This window comes from Euleptes europaea, chromosome 1, assembly GCF_029931775.1.
Source record: "Euleptes europaea isolate rEulEur1 chromosome 1, rEulEur1.hap1, whole genome shotgun sequence".
Classification (NCBI taxonomy): domain Eukaryota; kingdom Metazoa; phylum Chordata; class Lepidosauria; order Squamata; family Sphaerodactylidae; genus Euleptes; species Euleptes europaea.
The window spans coordinates 43213582-43236857 of NC_079312.1; the positions used below are offsets into that span (position 1 = coordinate 43213582).

Genomic DNA, 23276 nt, shown 5'->3' on the forward strand with positions numbered 1-23276 from the left:
CCTCCAGCCCACTATTCAATGATTGGCCTGTCATGGTCTAACCACTCCCACCTTCAAAAAAACAAGCAATTTTCTTTTCTTTAAAACGCCAATATTGATACATTGTTGGAGTGCTGTAAAAATAGCCTGAGAAAGTTCTCCAAATTACCAGCTTTTTCTTTTTGAAAAGTCTGTAGTACCTTTCTTTGCGTATATATAAGGGAAAAGGCATATCTCCATGAGGGAAGAGGCTAGAGACATTTTTTTTAAAAAAATGACAGCTGGAAATTCACAGAGCCTAAGGCTATTGTTACAACAGTCCAGCAATTTATCAATATTTTAATGCCATTTTTTTAAAAAAGGGGTGGTGCTATGATACCACCAGTGACGCCACCACCCTCCCTTGAAAATCCTCATTATTGAAGGCATGTGCGGAAGAAAATAAACCGACTCCACAACTGTGAAAATGCACAAGGAGGGCGGATGGGTGGGACAACTGTGCCCAAACCAATTCCAATGCTTTTGGATCAACTCCCAAGTCAGAAGTCAAGCGTGCGGAAAAGCCCATCGAGAGTGGAAGGAGAATGTGGCTGATAAAATTTAATACAATTTATCAGGGCAGTGGAGGGAGGAGAGATCAAGGTCCAAATCTGACAGGACGTGCCAGAATAAAGTCAGGCTAAGGTAACAATCTTCCCGACGCAGGCAGAAATGCTTTGGACACAATGAAGATTGATTTCTCTAACACAGAAGTTGTCATTTCCTAGAGAGAAACAGAGCTGTTCAGAGAACTGACAATCAGGCTCTCTCTTGGCTACCAGCCATAAAACAGAGGAAAGCGTATGAATGAGGTGCAGCTCTTGCAATATGGATTTCTTTAGAGTAGTGCAGTGTACGTGATGCACCCACATTTTTCTTTGCGCAATAAATCACACAAATTAAGAGCCCGTGCGTGTTCTTTGCTTAATCTGCGTAACTTGTTCTTTGTCTGCTAACCAGCGTAGAGACAGGAAACACACCCTTAAGACACAAGTGAAAGCTAAGTTTCTTAGGACGCCTACTGGATACTTGATTTCTGACTTGTATGTTACACCATCGTGGCTATACACATAGCTCTATCTAACACTAGCAAAGAAAGCTGAACTGCCAAAGAATAAGGAGACCCAGCCCCATTACTACCAGCATAAGTTAGGTAAATTTACTGATTTCAAATATTTACACATTCGTACCATACCTCTGGACCTTAATTTTCAGAGCAGCTGATGAATTGAAGCCAAATGGTTGCGCTGAAACTGAAAAATGATTTCACTATACCATAGAATCATAGAGTTGGAAGGGACCACCAGAGTCATCTAGTCCAACCCCCTGCACAATGCAGGAAATTCCAAACTACCTCCCCCCCCACACCCCCAGTGACCCCTACTCCATGCCCAGAAGATGGCCAAGGTGCCCTCCCTCTCATGAACTGCCTACGGTTACAGAATCAGCATTCCTGACAGATAGCCATCTAGCCTCTGCTTAAAACCTCCAGGGAAGGAGCCCTTACCACCTCCTGAGGAAGCCTGTTCCACTGAGGAACTGCTCTAACTGTTAGAAAATTCTTCCTAATGTCTAGACCAGGGGTAGGGAACCTTTGTTCCGCCAAGGGCCATTTGGATATTTATAACATCATTCATGGGCCATACAAAATCATCAACTTAAAAATTAGCCGACCAAGCCCCAAGCAGGTAGCTGCCCCCAGATGACCCCCCCACCCGCCCAGGCAAGCAGGCAGGAATCCAACTGGTGGCACAGGATGGTCCGTTGCACCAGCCGGGTGTAGCCTTCCAGCCGCACGCCGGAGTTTCTCCTGCTCCGCATGGTCAGGGCTGAATTCTACAGCCAGCTCCTGCTACCTCCGCCTGCAGGGGTGAAATGAGGGCACACTGGCTAAGAACTTGCCCCCCCTTTCGCCCCTCCATTGTTGCCACTTCCGCCCCCAGCCCTCTTGTAGTACAGAGGGAATACGTTTCTCCATGGCCCTGGTGGGAAAGGGTTAACACAGTTTCTTGGGGGTCCTAGCAGCTCCATAGCTAACAACTCTTCTGCAAGGGGGGAAAAAGGTTCCTTTTCTCAGCAAAACAAATTCACATCTGCCTTGAACAGAGGGGGCGGATCACCAGTCTTAGATCCTTCTGAGCTAGAAATCTTACAGGACCCATGAAGGGCCAGACCAAATGATTTTGCGGGCCTTAAACAGCCCCCAGGCCTGACGTTCCCCACCCCTGGTCTAGACACAAACTCTTGTGATTTAATTTTAACCCATTGGTTCTGGGCCGACCTTCTGGAGCAACGGAAAACAACTTGGCACCATCCTCTATATGACAGCTCTTCAAGTACTTGAAGATGGTTATCCTATCCCCTCAATATCCATTTGTATTGTTTAAACATAAACCTGAAACAGCCAACATGTTTCACAGATGATCACACAAAAGGTCCCATTCTACATATACTTACATGACACTATATCCTCTTATCCCAGTGGACTTTATTTCTAAGTAACCAGGCATAAAATGAGACCATGTAGACACTGAATATGTTGCATATGCAACTGTGAGCGACGGACAGTCTTGTTATATATTATTGTCTAGGATTTACAAGGCTGTATTCTGCTGATGTATTTGTACAGACTGTAGACATTCCAAACATATAATGCAAATGGCTATACGGACCATGAGCAAACATGTTTAAAAGCTAGAAACCAAGCTGGATTTTAAAAGGTAAGCACACACTATTTAAAACTAAATTCTCTACAAACAAGATTGCGAAGGTTGTCTTTACTAGTTACTTTCAGCACTTTACTTTAAAAATCAACTATCTGCAGCAAGGTTCGACCACACCGTTGTAATACTACTGACCTCATGGAACGATGCCCCTGCAATGCTAACACAAGGTCATAGGAGTCCCATACACACAGGCATAAGAATTTTATTAAGGCGGGTGGCTGATGTCCTGGACCGCATTTAACAGAATCCTGTCCACTGTTTTCTGCATAGGCTTTTGACTAAGAAATGCAGGAAGAAACATGAAAGATGAAACCTTAAAAGGCTGCACCCCCTCCCTCCAATTTGATGGAGTGACATCTGACAGTCAGAATGGCCTGGAATCCACCCCACCCCTATTTGCTTAGGAAGTTGCATCTTCATCTGCGGCGCCCAGAACGAGAAGAGGACTAGGCTTTGGAGTCACCTCCAAGAAACCTCCGTCTCCATTACGGTCTGGTGAAAGTCCTGGGGGTTCAGCCGTGCGGCTCGTTCCCGTCTCTTGCAAAGAACCGCTGCCATCACTGCCAGGCAGCGATCCTTCAGGTTGTTCCGTAAGCCTCGCTGCAGCCTGCATTCGATTTCCTAATTCTTCTATCAGTTTCCCAGGAACAGATGTAGATCGTAAGGCAGCCTTTGATTTTTCATTACTAGCGTCTAACGTCAAAGTGTCTGTGTCTCGCCTTAATCCATTACAGCCAATGAGTGGGGCTGTCCTCTCCTCTCCAGGCGTGCTTTGTAAAGGATTTATTTTCCCATCTTCACTGGCTGAGGACTCTTGTTCATCCGAATCGGAGCCTTCTGTCTCGTATGATGAAGTGCTGCTTGAGTCTTCAGAGCCACTCATTTCTCTTCTGGAGGGAGGAGGTGGCAGCTGCTGCTGCTTGGAAATGTCTACGCCAGCAGCTTTTAACTCCTTTTCTTCCTCCCGTACGAGCCGTGCTGCCATTTCCAGCTCGTCTAGTTCGAAGCCTAATTTGGCCTTATTCAGCTCTGCTTTCTGCACGCGTTGGGCAAGGGCTGCCAATTTCTGTGACCTTAAAAAAAAAAAGCAGAGAGAGAAATAAGATGACATTTTACGATATGCTTTATTTGACAGGCAGACACAAACTCAAGGACAAAGCCATTGGATTTGTGATGACAAAAATAAAACAGAACAGCGATGGAAGTCCTGTTATTGGGATTACAGAGAAGTTTCCTGAATATCCACAACTGGATTGTGAGTTCCCACGTATTCTCAGCAGTTGCCCAGTATTACTCTGTGAAAGGACACCTCATCTGAAACTATCTTCTCCAAGCTTTTTGAATATAGCAACATAGTACTAGTTTAGATATGGGAAATGAATCTGCCTCCTGATTCCCCTTGGCTGGTTTACCTCCACTAGTTTGCAGAAAAATTCAGACCACAGTAACCTTAGTAAACAGTTTCAGCTCATCTTTTTTGAGATTGCAAAGCTATGACAAACCATGTATCTGGAATGACACAAGTTTAGACAATTGGGCCAATCCTAAACAGGTCTACTCCAAATACTACTCAGGTGTATTCAATGGGGTTTGCTTTCTGGGTAGCGTTCTTAGGAATGTACAGAGTGTAAGGTTATAGATTGCTGGTTGGTGACTCTGTTTAAGAAGCAGAGATCTGTGGGTGTCTCTCTGGAAGGAGAAGAATGTGTTACCCTACCACTGTTTGGTTAATTTCTAACAGCACGTAATGCTTGCGTTGCAATGTCTACTGAATTTTAAAAAAGAGATTTTGGACTCATGAAAGTCACCCTGTGTTATCACAGATGGCGTGCTGGTGGTTTGAGTGGCCAAGACATTCACTTGGCCACCCAAACCACCAGCACGCCATCTGTGATAACACAGGGTCACTTTTCAATTCTGTGGCTGGAGATTAAACACTTTTTATACGAAGAAGTCATCAAAAGAGGGAATTGGGGGGGGAGGAATAATGGTGTGAGGCAGAAGAACTGCTTGCAAATATTGCAGCAAGAAATGATCACCAAGTCTATTTCATAGTAATGACCTACATGAAGTTTCCCACCAATGTAACCAGCACAAAGCAAAATATGGCTCAGCAAGTACAGCTAACTCTTGTACCCAGAGATGAGGCAGACGGTTCAAGCACAAATGGAGGGCTCACGGCTCTGTATAACCATGGCCTGTATATATTTTGTCTGATGTCCCTCACATCTCTTGCTTCAAATCAGTGTCCCTTATTCTGGAACATTAATCAGTGGATATGTACTGAATGCTACCACAGAACAAAAAGGGATGTTCCTCCAGGGTTCCAAAACACCCTTATTTCTGCAAGACTGATCTTTTGGCAACTATACTTTATTATATACTTTATTACAGCATGGTGTAGTGGTTAAGAGCGGTCATTTGGAGCGGTAGAGTCTGATCTGGATGACCGGGTTTGATTCCCCACTTCTCCATGTGAGTGACGGATGCTAATCAGGTGAGCTGGATTTGTTTCCCCAATCCCACACATGAAGCCAGCTGGGTGGCCTTGGGCTATTCACAGCTCTCTCAGCCCCACCTATCTCACAGGGTGTCTGTTGTGGGGAAGGGAAGGTAATTGTAAACTGGCTTGATATTTCCTTAAGTGGTAGAGAAAGCCGGCATATAAAAACCAACTCTTCTTCTTTTTTTAAAATACCAATTTTTTTGTATTTAAAAGCTGGACAGTGTACATTTCAGTATTAATTTAAGTCAATGTTTTTAAACCCAGCATTTGCTACAGTTCAGTGAGGATATACGCAAAGGTTGTGAAATTAAGAAACAAGGGCTGCCGATTTACCACATTCACAAGGGAGAGACATAGCTTGTAGTGACGAAAACAGTTGTTGTGAGGGTAAAATGCAAGAGGGAAGAGAAGAATGTTGTAAGCTACTTTGGGTCCCCATAGGGGATTGAAGCAGGGTATAAACATCTATAAATAAGACATCAGATTGGTGCTCCATTCACTACTCTCAAGCCTGTCTCGCAGGGATGCATTTACTGCATTTCAGGCAGGGATCTGTCTCTGCCCTGGTAATGGAAATCCTTTAATTGTAAATATTAAGAACTGAATGCAGGGGGGGGGGAGAGAGCTTCTGCTTTGCATTCAGTGGAAGAGCTTCTGCTTTGCATGCAGAAGGTCCCAGGTTCAATCCCTGGCACCTCCAGTTAAAAAGACTAGGCAGTAGGTAATATGAAAGATCTCTACCTGAGACCCTGGAGAGCTGCTGCCAGGGGGAGAGGCTGTGGCTCTGTGGTAGAGCCTCTGCTTGGCATGCAGAAGGTTCCAGGTTCAATCCCTGGCATCTCCAGTTAAAAGGACCAGGCAGTAGGTGATATGAAAAATCTCTACCTGAGACCCTGGAGAACTGCTGCCAGTCTGAGTGGGCAATACTTATCTTGATGACCCAATAGTCTGCTTCAGTATAAGGCAGATTTCATTTAGGGGGAGAAACTGTGGCTCAGTGGTAGAGCCTCTGCTTGGAATGCAGAAGGTCCCAGGTTCAACCCCGGCATCTCCAGTTAAAGAAACCAGGCAGGGAGGTGTTGTGAAAGACCTCTACATGAGACCCCGGAGAGCCGCTGCTGGTCTGAGTAGACAATACTGACTTTGATGGACCATGGGTCTGATTCAGTATAATTGATTCAGCTTCATGAGTTCATGTGACCTGACATACATGCTCCACCACGGAGTTGTAGCCCTTCACCTGATATTCTTATAATTGGGACTGAGCTAAAAGATCCTTCTGGAACATGTTGTAAGACGATGCATTGCCTCCTGGAACGAAGGCAATTTGGAAAGGGGCGAGAAAGCCTAAGAAAAGCCTCTCGGTTGTCCGCATCCTTTTGACATGCCTTTGAATAAAATTCCTTTAGGAGATTAAAAAAAATGCACAGTGTGTTACACAGAGTAATTATGCCCCTTGGGGACTAAAATAAAAAGATCTTGAAAATCATTCAGCGGAGAGAACAGGCACTTTAACTTTCGCCTCGCAGGAGTCATGTATTACATTATCAGCTGCTCGCTCTCGTGTCACTGTGTCATGCCTCGCAGGTTAGCAGGGTTTGGCAGAGGAAATGAAACCCAGTCAGTTACGGCAGGATTTATAGCAGACCTGCTGTTGCAGGAAGTGGTGAAAAGTTGATTGATAGCCTGAGACAAAACTCTATGGCAAGGGGGGGGGGGGAAGGGATGTATGCCTGCTGTTTATACCTGGTTTTCCTTTTCTTCTCCCTCCCTCCCACATATTTCATGAAACTGTAGTTTTGTTTTGTTTTTGTTCTCTTCTTTGTAATAAAAAAAAAAGTGTACAGTAGAGATTTCTGGTAGAGAGCCAGCGTGGAGTAGTGGTTAAGAGCAGTGGTTTGGAGTGGTGGACTCTGATCTGGCGAACCGGTTTGACTCCCCACCCCTCCACATGAGCGGCGGAGGCTAATCTGGTGAACTGGATTTGTTTCCCCACTCCTGCACACGAAGCCAGCTGGGTGTCCTTGGGCTAGGCACACTCTCTCGGCCCCACCTACCTCACAGGGTGTCTGTTGTCGGAAGAGGAAGGGAAGGTGATTGTAAGCCAATTTGAGTCTCCCTTAAGTGGTAGAGAAAGTGGGCATATAAAAACCTACTCTTCTTCAAACCACTGCACACACGGGTGTATTGAGATGTCTGTCAACAGAAGACTGCGTGCGTCACAAATGGTTTAATCTGTGATAAAATGGTCCTATGTAGACTTTAAAGGTGCAAAACACTGCATGTGCAAAAGCCCCATGAGAATAAGAGAGATACAGTAAACTGTGCAATTATGGGATGTTCATTGACAATTTTAAAGTTCACTTAAAGAACAGCTGCAAATTATTTATTTTTTAAACAGAGCTAGGACTGAATGTACAATAGCTATGTCATTGCTACTTCAAAACGTACTGACGCAACAGAACTTGAATAGCTGCTGTTCTTCATGGTTCTGAGAAAATACTTTGCAGCCGTGTTCACGTGATCTTCTCTTAGTGTAACGTGTGGGGAAGTTCTATTATATGGGAGGGTACAAACTCCAGCATGCTCACAGAAACAGACACCCACAGCTTTCAAAAGACAAGCAGCTATGTTTATCAGAGGGCGTATTACATATGTTTGGCTATCGGCCAGATCAGCAAACTCCAGAAGCATTAGAGCAGCTCACGGGTCTGGCTGGGAGCCAAGGCACACGCATTCATTCGAACAAGACACTCGCGTACATTTTCGAAGATGTCGAAGTCACCGTTGGTTCTCCAACAGTGCTGCAGGACACAGCCCTGAGATGCTAACAAAAGCAAGGAATATCATAAAAGTCTTGTCTAGGGGAAAAAAACAGCAGGTCAAATCTTACTCGTGTCCCTGATGAGTATCCCTTTCCCTAACAAGAATAAGCCAAGCAGTTGGTGCGAATGCCCACAGCACAGCCGCTAGGACGGACGGTTCAAACAAAGGCAGCGCTGTTGTCAAGATCCGCTCTTGGTTTGTAACCTCCAGAAAGGAGAAGCCTTGTCAGAACAAAATATTGTCGAAGGCTTTCACGGTCAGAGTTCATTGGTTCTTGTAGGTTATCCGGGCTGTGTAACCGTGGTCTTGGAATTTTCTTTCCTGACGTTTCGCCAGCAACTGTGGCAGGCATCTTCAGAGTAGTAACACTGAAGGACAGTGTCTCTCAGTGTCAAGGGTGTAGAAAGAGTAATATATAGTCAGAAAGGGGTTGGGTTTGAGCTGAGTATTGTCCTGCAAAAGTATTGTCCTGTAAGTATCAAGATAATGTGCTAATGAGGGTATGGTATGTTAATATGGAACCATTGTATCCTGAAGTGATCTGTTAATGTGTGTAATCCAAAACTAATCTGTATGGCTATTGTTGAATGTTGTCTTTGTCTGGAGGTGTTTCAGGGCAGGAAGCCAAGCCTTATTCATTCTTAAACTCTCCTCTTTTCTGTTAAAGTTGTGCTGATGTTTGTGAATTTCAATGGCTTCTCTGTGCAATCTGACAAAATAGTTGGTAGAATTGTCCAGTCTTTCAGTGTCTTGGAATAAGACCCTGTGTCCTGTTTGTGTCAGTCCATGTTCAGCCACTGCTGATTTCTCAGGTTGGCCAAGTCTGCAGACTTGGCCAACCTGAGAAATCAGCAGTGGCTGAACATGGACTGACACAAACAGGACACAGGGTCTTATTCCAAGACACTGAAAGACTGGACAATTCTACCAACTATTTTGTCAGATTGCACAGAGAAGCCATTGAAATTCACAAACATCAGCACAACTTTAACAGAAAAGAGGAGAGTTTAAGAATGAATAAGGCTTGGCTTCCTGCCCTGAAACACCTCCAGACAAAGACAACATTCAACAATAGCCATACAGATTAGTTTTGGATTACACACATTAACAGATCACTTCAGGATACAATGGTTCCATATTAACATACCATACCCTCATTAGCACATTATCTTGATACTTACAGGACAATACTTTTGCAGGACAATACTCAGCTCAAACCCAACCCCTTTCTGACTATATATTACTCTTTCTACACCCTTGACACTGAGAGACACTGTCCTTCAGTGTTACTACTCTGAAGATGCCTGCCACAGTTGCTGGCGAAACGTCAGGAAAGAAAATTCCAAGACCACGGTTACACAGCCCGGATAACCTTGTCAGAACAAGTTTGTTGATGCTGAAAGACCATACCTTCTAGCAGATGCACTCCCCAGGCTAACAATATAACGCAAAAGAAAAGTAACGTCTGCATTGTATTGTTAACCTGGGAAATGCATTTTTTGGGTGCCCACTTTAAGCTTCGTGGAAAATAGTAACCTACTCTGCCAGCAAAGACATTCACTCCATTGCAGGCAAACCTCCAGCAACTTTACTAGCTTCTTGGAGAGGAAACGCCCCCCCCTAAAGTGACTTCATTTTTTTCCCCCTGGAAACGTTTCATGTAACCCATCTTGGTTGACCCAGAACTTGTTCTGTTCCCCCTATCCGCTGGATTTTCCAAGCTCCTTCTGGAAAAATCTTCTCTGTCATGTTAATAGCCAGGATTTTTTATTGTCTTCCCTGAGCAGTGAATTTTCTCTATCCCACTGAATCAGTCTGGTAGTGCTCCTGAACTCAGCAATTCTCTTTCCTGGTGATTTATTTCTGCATTCTCTCTCTGTGTGTGCATGGAAGTACAAAAAAAAAAAAAAATCAAACTCCTTTTCAGAAACATACCTTTTTGATTGCAGGCAAACAACATTGTAGCATGAAAAGGCTTTAGTTGTACTCCATTTGTCATTAAAAGAATACTGCCGAATTCTTTTTAAAAAACCCGTCGTGATGGCAATTTCATGTCTCCTTCACCCACAAACAACCGTTAAGTTCACAGAAAGGTCTTAGGGAAATGGATACAAACGTCTTCGTAGAATCATAGAGTTGGAAGGGACCACCAGGGCCATCTAGTCCAACCCCCTGCACAATGCAGGAAATTCCAATCTACCTCCCCCCCCACACCCCCAGTGACCCCCTACTTCATGCCCATAAGATGGCCAAGGTGCCCTCCCTCTCATGATCTGCCTACAGTCATCAGATGGCCATCTAGCCTCTTCTTAAAAACCTCCAGGGAAGGAGCACTCACCACCTCCCGAGGAAGCCTGTTCCACTGAGGAACCGCTCTAACAGTTAGAAAGTTCTTCCTAATGTCTAGATGGAAACTCTTCTGATTTAATTTCAACCTGTTGGTTCTGGTCCGACCTTCTGGGGCAACAGAAAACCACTTGGCACCCTCCTCTATATGACAGCCCTTCAAGTACTTGAACATGGTTATCCTATCCCCTCTCAGTCTTCTCCTTTTCAAGCTAAACATACCCAGCTCCTTCAAGCTTTCCTCATAGAACTTGGTCTCCAGACCCCTCACCATCTTTGTTGCCCTCCTCTGGACCCGTTCCAGATTGTCTACATCTTTCTTAAAGTCCTCTAATTGGGTTAGTACATATTCCCAGAAGACCAATAATTCCGGCAGTCTTTTTTGAGCTGAACCACGTTACAAAAAATATAAGTTGCCATGCAAAACAGCAGCCCCATATAGATTTCCCAGTCCCTCTTTGCAGTATCACATCTCAGGATGACATTACATGTGCTGATGCCGTTACATTTCTAACTGCACTTCATGTCACTGGCTTCATTGGATGGGTGCCAGAAAAGATACCCTATGATGACATTTAAACCAAACCATACATTAAGGGGCTTCCACACCCATGTAAAATATGCAATCTCTTGCATCATTCTAAATAGACAAAATATAACAAAGACATCATAAAGCATCCAAAAATTCTTCTGCAAATCTGCCCCTCCCCACTAGTGAAAATGAGCAATAAAACTGAACTGTAGCAGCGGGGCAGGTAGTTACGTTACAAAGAAGCTGCCTAAAAAGCTTAGGGCTGTTTAGCTTAGACAGAAGGCGGTTAAGGGGAGGCATGATAGAGATCTATAAAATTATGCATGGTGTGGGGAGAGTGGACAGGGAAAGCTTCTCTCTCTCATAATACCAGAATGTGGGGTCGTCTGCTGAAGCTGGAGGGTGAGAGATTCAAAACAGATAAAAGGAAGCATTTCTTCACACAGTGCATAGTTAAATTGTGGAACTCCCTGCCCCAGGATGTGATGATGGCTGCCAACTTGGAAGGCTTAAAGAGTAGACATGTTCATGGAGGATAGGGCTATTCATGGCTACTAGTAAAAATGGATACTAGTCATGATGCATACCTATTCTCTCCAGGATCAGGAGAGCATGCCTATTATAATAAGTGCTGTGGAGCACAGGCAGGACAATGCTGCTGCAGTTGTCTTGTTTGTGGGCTTCCTAGAGGCACCTGGTTGGCCACTGTGTGAACAGACTGCTGAACCTGAAGGACCTTGGTCTGATCCAGCATGGATTTTCCTATGTTCTTAAGAGACGTTTTTACTTGGAAGAGTTACATCAATGGTATCAGCTCTTCCAAGTTTCTCCCCAGCCCTGCTACCCAAGATCCTTTGTGAGCTGGAAGCACGAGGAATAGAACCTGGAATTTTCTGGATGCAAAGGGTGTGCTTAGGGAGTTACAGTCCCTCCCCTGAGGCTATATGGGCACATAGGGGACCTGTTCCACAGGCAATTACCTATCCGTTCTCTTTTCTATTTTTTTAAAAGAAAAAACGCAACTGCATAGTGTTGTGAACCAAGCACCAGGAGTTTACTTGCCAACTTAAAAGCAAAGCTTATTAACATTTCAGATCCATGCCAACGGAGAAAAGCCAAGTCAAATTGCAGGAAGCACAGCAGAGGCAGCTTCCCAAGGGAGACTCTGAGAGGAGGGAGGCATAGCTCAATAATTTTGACAAGAGCATGGCGCATGAATGCAGCCCCGGGCAGTTAACAAGACAACAAAGCAAAGAAAAGAAAAAGGATAGTATGAAGGGAAGTAGAGGGGCACAGGGACCTGGCAACATACCTTGAAGTTTTAAAGCTCTTCTGATAAGCATTTAATTCAGGAAGATTAAAGTCACTCATTTTAATTATCCCGTGTGATTAATTGAGTCTCACGATAACATTAAGGTGTGCTCATACAGTAAGTACATTTATGTTAATGGTGGCTTATTATGATGCCAAGAGTGATCCTACATAAACAAGCATAATAAGGCTTTTTCAAAGTGTTGCTCGTGGTAATTATCAGTTGTCGTAGTGCCAACTGCTTAAGGAAAATGTTTAATTGCAAGCTAAATTGATTGTAGGCATGTTTTTTTATTTAACACACAGCTTTGGGGAACAGACAACGCAACCGAGGCAGCAACCAAAAATTGCCCACACACCTGGAGTGACAACTCACAGGCAGAGCTGTGCTACCTCTGCGGGGCAGGCGGCTTCCCCCTGACTTCCCTTTTGTTTAACCTCCTAATTTAATCCAAACAGGTCTTAAGCTTTTGCTGTTTTCAGAGACGGTTTTGATAGCTGGCAGACGACATGCTTCTTTCTTTGTCTCGGGGAACTCCAGTAAAGCTCAACTGGAGAAGCAGAGCTGGGTTTGATGTAAAACATTTGCCTGCTTAAGAGCGTATCAGAATGATTCCTGTAGAGAATAGCATATGCCAGGAATGCCAGAAAGGCATGAGAACATGACGTTTATCACATGGATGTCTCCATGAATGAAAAGAATCCTGTGGGAACTGACCCATATTCTTTGTAATGTGTGCATTCCAGTGAACTAAAGCTCAGAGTTGCTTCCCCTCCTCCCAATTTTTTTTTAAAAAAAGCTTTGAAAATTGTTGCGGTATTTCTATAGCAAAGATTTCCCACAGGACTTTATGAGAAATGGGTTGACCATCATGGCAAGCAGACACCCACCACTTCCTTCCAACTTATACATGACTTTCATTCTACCAACCTCTGTGGTGGCAAGTGCTGTCAAGTCACAGTGGACTTATGGCAACAGTGTAGGTTTTTCAAGGCAAGAGACAAACACAGGTTGTTTGCCATTGCCTGCCTCTGGGTAGCAACCCTGAACTTCTGGCTGACCCTGCTTAGCTTCTGACAAGACTGGGCTAGCGTAGGCCATCCAGGTCACAGCATACCAATCTCTATAGCCAATTAAGTTTAATTTATTTGCTTAAATCCAGATTGTTACAAAACAATGTCCCTCACAAGTGCATATAAAGGTTTTTGCAAGGTGGTGTCACCTTACAATTATTACATTTATCAACACAAACAAAAACTCATACCTATCTATCCATCCATCCATCTATATCTAATGTTATAATAAGCTAAGCTTCATCTCTATGAGAAACAGCAATAGACTGCACATATTGCGCTTTGATATTCCTAGCTGGTACAGAAAAAACACACCTCACATATTTGTCTCATTCAGACACTAGGTAAGCAAACCTTTTCAAAGTCCGTTAGCCCAGTGATTTTCCTGAGCAAGGCTGGAAGAAACCTGGGATCCCTGTATCAATGAACTGTATAGGATGCTCTGTGAATCAGTACAGGCACACCAGATTATCGGGAGACTGGAGAAGAAGCAACCACGTTTGCAAAGGGGGAGGGTCACCTTTGAACAATGCTAAATCGTCGGGCATATCAGATTACCCTGGTCTTGCATATGTATCTTGCCAAAATGTGACCAGCTTTCAGCATGAACAAAGTGTCACAAGGCAAGTAACCTTCAAAAGTTCAGAATCGGGGGTTACAATGGGCAGGGTAATTATTTAAAACCCGCTAGACAGATTATTAAGCACAGACAATGAAGGCTGCCAAGAGAATAAATTTACTTGGAATCTGTCCTGATTACAACTATCACACTTGCCCAATATTCCTGAGAGGGCTGTGCCAGCAGGTTTTGAACACATGAAGCTGCCTTATACCTGAATCAGGCCCTTGGTCCATCAAAGTCAGTATTGTCTACTCAGACCGGCAACGGCTTTCCAGGGTCTCAGGCAGGGGTCTTTCACATCACCTACCTGCCCAGCCCCTTTAACTGGAGATGCGGGGGATTGAACCTGGGACCTTCTGCATGCCAAGCAGATGCTCCACCACTGAGCCACAGTCCCTCCCTTTTTTATATATATATACCTTCTCAAACCTTGATGTTATTACCAACATCTCACTGAGTTAGATGACGCTAAAGCTGAGTGGGTCTGATCATCCTGTGGCAATGTAGCGCAAGCATTTGCCCTGCCCATTGGGCATGTTTTGCGAACACTGAAAACCTTAAAGTCTAAAAGCAACAAAACATATAAAAAACCCTCCTTTAAAAGTGGAACGTTACAGGCAGGCCATGCTATTAAATTAATCCGTATTGTTTAATATTTTATCCAAGATCTGAGGCCATCGTGCCTATAGGCTACCTCCCTTGTATTTTGCAACTTAAAATTCTCCAGAGGTAAGGTTGTTAACTAGAAGTCTGGAATAAATCACAACTCTAAAGTCTGTATCCAAGTACAAAAACTAGAGTGAGATGCCATCTGATAAGAGTCACTTACTAATCAAGGCATGGAAGTTTCTTCATACTGAAACAGCAAGGCAATCAGAGAATTCTAGTCCCAAAAACAAATTATTAATGTAGCCCCTGTATATTAACATGATGTTCTATGATCTTCTAACATACCCCTAACAGGGAAAACCAGAGCGGTATAGTGGCTGGACTATGACTCAAATCCTTAGTCAGCCAGCTTGGTGTAGTGGTTAAGAGCAGGGGACTCTACTCTGGAGAACCGGGTTTGATTCCCACTCCTCCACATGAGCGGCAGACTCTCATCTGGAGAACCGGGTTGATTTCTCCATTCCTACACATGAAGCCTGCTGGGTGACCTTCGGCTAGTCACAGTTCTTTCAGAACTCTCTCAGCCCCAGCTACCTCACAAGGTGTCTGTTGTGGGGAAAGGAAGGGAAGGAGATTGTAAGCCGGTTTGGAACTACTTAAAGGTAGAAAAAACTGAGGTATAAAAACTAACCTCCTCCTCCTTGCTCACTTGGTGACTTTGGGCCAGTTACTCTCTCCTATTCCTCAGGGTAGTTTGGAGAATAAATTGAAGGAGGGGCTACTCATGTACACAAAGGCAAGATATTATAAACCACAGTAGTATTAGTGGCTTGCAGTATCTCCCCCTTCAGGGAACTCTTTCCAGATTCATGTTTCTTTTCAGGAACTCTGGTATGTTTTGCAGACATTCTTATAAGCTAGTCAGACCTGTGATTACCCCATACGAGCTGAGGGGGTACACCACCCAATAATGGCCTACGGCTGACAATTTTATGGGAATATCTGCAATTGTGCCCGAGTTGTTTTTCCGGGATGCCTAGCCAAAGTTTTTAATCTTTTCACTGAGGAATCCCTAATAAGCTTTCAAAAAGGAACCCCAAGAATTCCTGGAACACAAGAATGGACTACATAATTCATTATTACAGCAAACTACAAGCACAGTCCAGGAACATACTAAGGGCTGTATGTCAGAAGTGGACCAAAAAATACACACTTTGAGCGTGCATTCACCACAAACTCGGACCAGGGAAAATTTTCATCCAAACCTCGCATAAGTGAATACTTGGACTCCAAGTACGAAACCAAGCAAGAGTCTTTAAACATAGTCCTCAAATATACCTTTACAATTCAATCAGTTTCTATAACGGGATCCACAAAGCAATCCAAACATTCCTTTATAATTTTCTACACTCGCTCTCTTTTGTGTTATCTCCCGATTTGACATTAAACAGTTGTCACTAGTGAAAAATGATGCTTGCGATGGATCATAACACCAATATTCAAGGAAAACGCTTGCCATTCAGCGTGACCTCGTACCACCATCTTTGAAACAAGTCCTTATCTTCAAAAGCAGTTTCTATTAACGCTCTTCTATTTCTGAAGCAGGCGTTTCCAGGCCAGCCTATCAGAACACTAAGTAGCACTAGATCACATCTCCAAGGCATCCTGCTGATCCTTCTGGATGAGGGTGGCAACAATTCTGAGGGTTGAAAAGTCAAGGTCTAAACCAGGGGTGGGGAACGTCAGGCCCGGGGGCCGTTTAAGGCCCGCAAAATCATTTGGTCTGGCCCTTCATGGGTCCTGGCAGATCTCTAGCTCAGAAGGATCTAAGATCGGCAATCCGCCCCCTCCCGCGGACAGGAATAGCCCCTATTCAAGAGAGATGTGTGTTTGTTTTGCTGAGAAAAGGAACCATTTTCCCCCTTGCAGAAAAGTCATTAGCTATGGAGCTGCAAGGACCGCCCAAGAAACTGTGTTAACCCTTTCCCACCCGGGCCATGGAGAAACGTATTCCCTCTGTACTACAAGAGGGCTGGGGGCAGAAGTGGCGACAATGGAGGGGTTAAAGGGGGCAGGGCCAGAATGCGTGTGCGTGGGGGGGAGTGAGTTCTTAGCCAGTGTGTCTTCATTTCATCCCTGCAGGTGGAAGTAGCAGGAGCCGGCTGTAGAATCCGGTCCTGACCATGCGGAGTAGGAGCAACTCCGGCATCTGGCTGGACGGCTATGCCCGGCTGGTGCAACAGACTATCCTGTGCCACCAGGTGGGTGAGTGCACCACCGGTTGGATACCTGCCTGCTTGGCCATGCCGGGGGGGTCATCTAGGGCAGCTGCCTTCTTGGGGCTTGGTCGGCTAATTTTTAAGTTGATAATTTTCTATGGCCCGCGAATAATGTTATAAATATCCAAATGGCCCTTGGCGGAAAAAAGGTTCCCCACCCCTGGTCTAAACCCTCTTTGTTCCAAACTATTGGTAATTTATCCAGAAATCACTAGAAAAGGACTGGGGTGGGGGTGAAAATATTTATCCGGTCTGAATCAGGATTGTTAAAGAATTTGGGAAGAAAGAACTTTAGAATTTACTGTGCTTAGAGGAAGTTGGCATTTGAAGGGCTGAACTGACATTGTTTCACTACCACACTGACAGCCAGTGTGGTGTAGTGGCTAAGAGCGGTGGACTCTGATCTGGAGAACCAGGTTTGATTCCTCACTCCTTCACATGAGCGGCGTTGGCTAATCTGGTGAACTGGATTTGTTTCCCCACTCCTACACACGAAGCCAGCTGGGTGACCTTGGGCCAGTCACGCTCTCTCAGCCCCACCTACCTCACAGGGTGTCTGTTGTGGGGAGGGGAAGGTGATTGTAAGCCAGTTTGAGTCTCCTTTAAGTGGTAGAGAAAGTCGGCATATAAAGACCAACTCTTCTTCTGCTGCTGCTGCACACCCTTTACCCACCCCACTACTTGTGTGTGATAAAAAACATTATTAGAGAGACCCAAAATCTGCAAGTGTGTTCTTCAAAGGCAACTGATGCTTTAGGCTCCCATAATCTTTACACCACTTGGGAGAAGACAAGTATGAAACACACAAATCAGATCAGCAGCTCCAAAAACCAAATGTTCAAAACTTCAAGAAATCAAGACACTCAGATCACACGCTGCCTCTAGAAATCAAAATTCAATCTAAATTAGGGACAGCAATTCCAGACAGATCACAAGAAAAACTCAAAGCATTTTAACTACAGAACATGCAGAACTGAACCGCCCTGAAAACCCAATTAAGCTTCAATGAAATAGGAAAGACACCACTGACAAAACAGGAAAGATATACTAAGTGCTGGAGCAGCCCCTCTCAGGCAGAAGCCAGTTAGGGTCAACGACCGGGCAGATACTGAAATAAAGACTTCTGTCATCTAAAGGGAAAGAAACCTATAGGTGAACCCGTTGTAGAATTTAATGTGCCATGCTTTGGAAACAAAAAAATCCTTTAAGGGCAAACAGCAGAAATCTATCACCCTTCAAGACTTCCCTATTTTTGCTGAAGAATGACTCTTCCGAATGGGAAAGCATTGGAGATTTTGCCTGGAGAGAATGCACCTTTGACTCAATTACATTCTAAATGTGCAAAGAAGACGCAGTACATTCAATGTGCTTTATTACAACTTCTGAACTATTTCTAACAAGCACTTCAGGTTGAGAATTCTCTACAAGAGTTTGACGCTAAACACACTTATTTGACCCAATTCACTTTTATCAGAAAGTTAAAACACCAGACCAAGTTTGCTCTTAAGATAACTCTTCACAGATACTCACTAGGGATGAAGTATTTTTTGTCAAGGATTCAGGAACCAGAGTCGAGAATCGCCTACTGCCTTAGTGCTGGGGAACTGTTTGTGGCTTCTTTGCAAACAACACAATATAATGTGTTGTGTGATAATTAGCTACACTCAACAGGAACTCAGCCCAAAGGCTGGGTTAGTCTTTCGTGGTATCGTGTACACGAAATTATACACACCATCTGAATGCCATTGGTTTTAACGTAGCTTTTGCTAAGGGGCTTCCATACAGATCATAGCTGTGGAACTTCGGAAAGGAAAGGCTTTTTAAAAATCTGCTTGTTACAATCAGCAGAAAGTACGCAGTGTCCCTTCGGCGCATGCCCGCTTGGCCTAAAGGGGATGCCAATGATGAGGCAGTACCACACGAACGTTAGCAACCGATTAGACTGCCTACGAACATATTGCTGATAACTTTTATAAACAGTGGAATAAGCGGGATGCGCTTATGCAGTTCTCATTGGTGCCTGTGAATCAGAACGCAGAAAGAGAGGCTTCACTGTAACCATCGCTGTCACTGTGCCGAAGTGCAGCATCTGCTCTCAAACGGCACTCTCCCCTGTGGGAGACAGGAAGCCCAAACAAAAGCATGCTTGAAATGTCTACTTAGGCACAGAGCAGTAAGATTTGAAGGCAGACTCCTGTGGTGTGCTGGTTAGGAGCAGCAGACTCTAATCTGGACAACTGGGTTTGACTCTCCTCTCCTCCACATGAGCAACGGACTCTAATATGGTGAACTGGGATGGTTTCCCACTCCTTCACATGAGCAGCTGACTCTAATCTGGAGAACCGGGTTTGATTCTCTGCTCCTCCACATGAGCAGCAGACTCTAACCTGGAGAGCCGGGTTTCCTCATGCCTCCACGTGCAGCCTGCAGGGTGACCTTGGGCTAGTCACAGTTCCCTCTGAACTCTCTCAGCCTCACCTACCTCACAAGGTGCCTGTTATGGGGAAGGGAAGGTGATTGTAAGCTGGTTTGCGACTCATTCATTCATAGCCTTATTTATTGGCATAGTAGCTAAAACATCAAGTACAAAAATGGGACATCCAATACAAAATACAGGGCAATTATAAAATGGCCATACTTTGGCCAGACCTATACAAATAATAACTACAAACAGCTTTAATGCTCCATAAAGAGACCAGGCAGACCATTATATAACCTGAATCCTTCGTTCATTAACTGCATTCACTATTACTTTAAAGTAACCGGTTTGAGACTCCTTAAAGGTAGAGAAAATGAGGAAATTAAAAAAAAACCCAATTCTTTTTCTGCTTCTTAGTGAATCATCTACACCACTTTTAAACTTGCGCTTCAAGACTATTCCTTAGAGAGCTCTCCTCATGCAGAGCCCAAAGCATTCTGCATCACAAACAAGCAAGAATGACTTTAAGTCAAAGCCAAAGAAATAAAATTGCACTAGGCCAAGCATTCTGCTCTATGGAGGGCAACTGGCAGGCAAGTTATTGAACTGCATTTACACTTAATTTTTTTTTTGTAATGGCACAATTCAAAAGGCTTGATTCTTCTGTTTCTTTGAGATGTTATTTTTAAAATATTCCTTCGCTCTTGTCAGTAAGGGCAAGAAAAAGCTGTGTACTGCTGATCGCTGCAGATAGTGTTATAACTTGCATGAAAGAAACTAGAGTTAAATTGCTAACGCGTCTCAGGCCAAACAGCAGCTCCTCAGCGGGGCAGGATAATAAGCATCACAGTAGCTGTGAAACCTCCTCTGGCGGTTATCAGCTGTCAAAACAATGACACGGCCCATTCCACACTGTACACCAGAGGTCTTGAGGAGGGGGAAAAAATCACGATAAAACAGAGAGCCCAAAGCTGTAGCTGAACACGCAAATTCCTGGACTGAGTATAAATAAATAGGTGTCATTTATTCTGACAGTAGTTTTTCTCCAAGTTTGGTGTCGTTCCTCCACCCCCAAACCCAACAGAGGGTAGGGGAAGAGAGTTTGGCAGAAAGGAAGGCAGGAAAATACACAAAAGTACACTAGGAACATGCATAAACTAAAAGGGTAAGTGGCCAGGGTCTCCGGTAGAGGGAGAGGGGAGAACGCTTTATGGATCACATAGCATTCTTAGGGTTGTGCAAAAAAACATATTTTTGGTACATTTCGGGTTTATTGGGCCCAATTTTTTTTGTAAACCCGGAATAAGCTGAATACCCACACCCGTAAATTTGTATTTCGGCTTCATTTACGGGTTTACCGAAAAATTCAAATCCATTAGAGTCTATGGGGATTTTTTCAAAGCTCCTGTGGGGGCATTTTTGGACGTAGGGTTCCCAAATTTTCAGGATAGCTTCAAGGGACACTCCTTGCATGAACCCTGACGTTTGGTGAAGATTGGGTCAGGGGGTCCAATTTTATGGGCCTGCAAAGGGGTCACACCCTCCTCCATAAAGAAGCATAGTAAACTTTACAATACTTCTCTATGGAGGAGGTGGCAACCCCTTCCAGACCCCATAAAATTAGACCCCCTTTCACAAACTTTACCAAACTTTGGGGTTCATGCAAGGAGAGTCCCTTGATCGTTCGCTGCAAATTTGATGGCTCTACCCCAAAAAATGCCCCCCTGGGAGAATTATAAAAAGACTTACTTTTCATAGTCTGTAATGGCCGCTTCCTCTCTAAAGAGTTATGGGAAAACTCAGCTGTATGACAGAGTTTTCTAGACTCTAGATCTAAATAGGTGCAATGCAAATGTACCCTCATTCCACCTCAGGGTTAATTTGAGTATTAGAAAGACCCAATCAGGCTCACCAGACACACCTGGCTTGGGAATAGCGAGAATCGCTCCCAAAGTCGGGCAATGAAGCATGTTAATGAGTGGTAAAGGGAGGGGAAGGGGAAAAGAAGGAGCAGATGCGAGTGTTTTCTGGAAGATTCCGAAGGGAGAAGGCTCTCATTGGTTGGAGTTGATCATCTGATGCTGTAGGCTAAACCCTATAATTGAGTATAGGGGCTCAGGGTGGGCAATCTCTCTTCTGTTTTTCCTTTGCCTATCTACCTGACATCTGTACCTGATGCTTAAACTGGTATGCTGTGTTGTGCCATAATTTGTATTATTCTTCTGCTCACTGCTATCAGAACGCTCACAGAAGTTGATTTTTATATGCCAATTTTTATATGCCTTTTAAGGAGAATCAAACCATTTTACAATCTCCTTCCCTTTCTCTCCCCACAACAGACACCTCACCTCAGGTGAGGCTGAGAGAGCTCGAAGAGAACTGTACCTAGCCCAAAGTCACCCACCTGGCTTCATGTGTAGGAATGGGGAAATAAACCTGGTTTACCAGATTAGTCTGCTGCTCATGTAGAAGAGTGGGGAATCAAACCTGGTTCTCCAGATTAGAGTCCACTGCTCTTAACCACTACACCATGCTGGCTGTGAAGATTGACCATCTGTACTGCAGGTATTTTATGTGAGATAGTTTTGTTGTTTCCATCACTCTTGGACCTAACAGAGAATGTACTGGAATTTTAATTGTTTTGCTTTCTTTAACCTTTAGAAATAAAACATTTTAATGTTTTACCCGGTTGGTTAGTGTGTGAGCAGGAATCACCATGGAACTCACGGGGAAGTGGTGTGGTGGCTTTGCCAGATTTTGGGGAGGTTGCTCAGGGTTACAGGTGTGGGCACTGGAAACAACATCCTTATAGGGCAGTTTGTCTTGACAAACGTCACCTCATCATGCCTAGTCCATGAACAAATATATCTTGACCCAAGAGCTGGCAGCCTCCACTTAAAGGGTTAAGTCATGGGTTCTTCAAAATTACCACAGCAAAAACCCCTCATTAGTCAAGGAAGTTGAGTGTTTCCAGCCTTTTGAGATGAAACGTATGGACCGGGCTCACACATTCCACGTAAGTGGCAGACTTTCACAATAGAACTCTGCTTTGGTCCCCACTGCTGAATAACTCAACATCTGAGAAGCAAAGAAGCACACTGAGTGATAAGTGATGATAGCAATTTCACAAGTACAGATAAGCCAAGTTATATCTGCAGACATCACATGAATATTTTATCTGGCGAAGTCACCCGAAAGCAAAACAGAGACATACAATGGACGTGACAGCACATTCCCTTGTCCACTGGCTCATATAAAAGAGAGCCTGTGAGCACACAGAACCATAAGAACAGTAAAACATTTAAAACCTTTGAATAAGAGAAAATAGATACACCATGATGTGCACACAAAAAAGTAGCTATATTGATCCCTAGCACAGATGACCAATTCGAGTAGGTAAAAGCAGTAGGATTATATCAGATGCTTTCACGTTTCCACTTTTGGAGTGATATGAAGTATTTCATGCAGTAAATTTTAACTATGTTCACTTTTTCTTCCTTGGAGCTCTTTACTACCATTATTTTCCAGGTTCGCTTCTTGGATGGTACTATTTTTTTCCCTTGGTGATCTAGCAATTGAAGTTTTCCTAGGAACGGTCATACAGACAACCATCGCTAACCAGGGTCAGAATGAAATGATATCACAACAACGTATATCCTACAGAGTTTGGCTGGATGCAGATATTGCTGAGGTCCACTAAGGTCATTTATGCATGGGCACTTGGAGTCACATTCAGCCCCGGTTTGACTCAGTTGTTCCTTGGAGCTCTGAACGAGTTCTCTATCTATTAGAAACGACTTCACTGCCAGCCCTCGCAATGTCTGGGTCTTCCCATTCCTCTGTTAATCCAATTTTCCCCTCTAACCTGAGCTCAGCCCGGCTGAAATCTCCCTGCAGATGGAAAAACCGGCCACAAAAAGACTGACTTCTATCACAGCCAATCACAAAGCAGCATGTAAAGAGGTGAAGATTCAAATACTTCCTGCTTCCTCGGAGCTCTTTCTGAGC

At 44.1% G+C, this 23276-nt stretch overlaps 1 protein-coding gene across 1 annotated transcript in view; it reads right to left on the minus strand.

Moving 5' to 3' along the window:
• Positions 1–3144: 3144 nt before the first annotated feature.
• The window catches only part of SHQ1 (SHQ1, H/ACA ribonucleoprotein assembly factor), a 73491-nt gene continuing 53359 nt past the window's right edge, over positions 3145–23276 (minus strand). The window contains exon 11 of the mRNA XM_056846744.1: positions 3145–3817. Coding sequence (XP_056702722.1) covers positions 3145–3817 — 673 coding nt within the window. The remainder of the gene's footprint in view (positions 3818–23276) is intronic.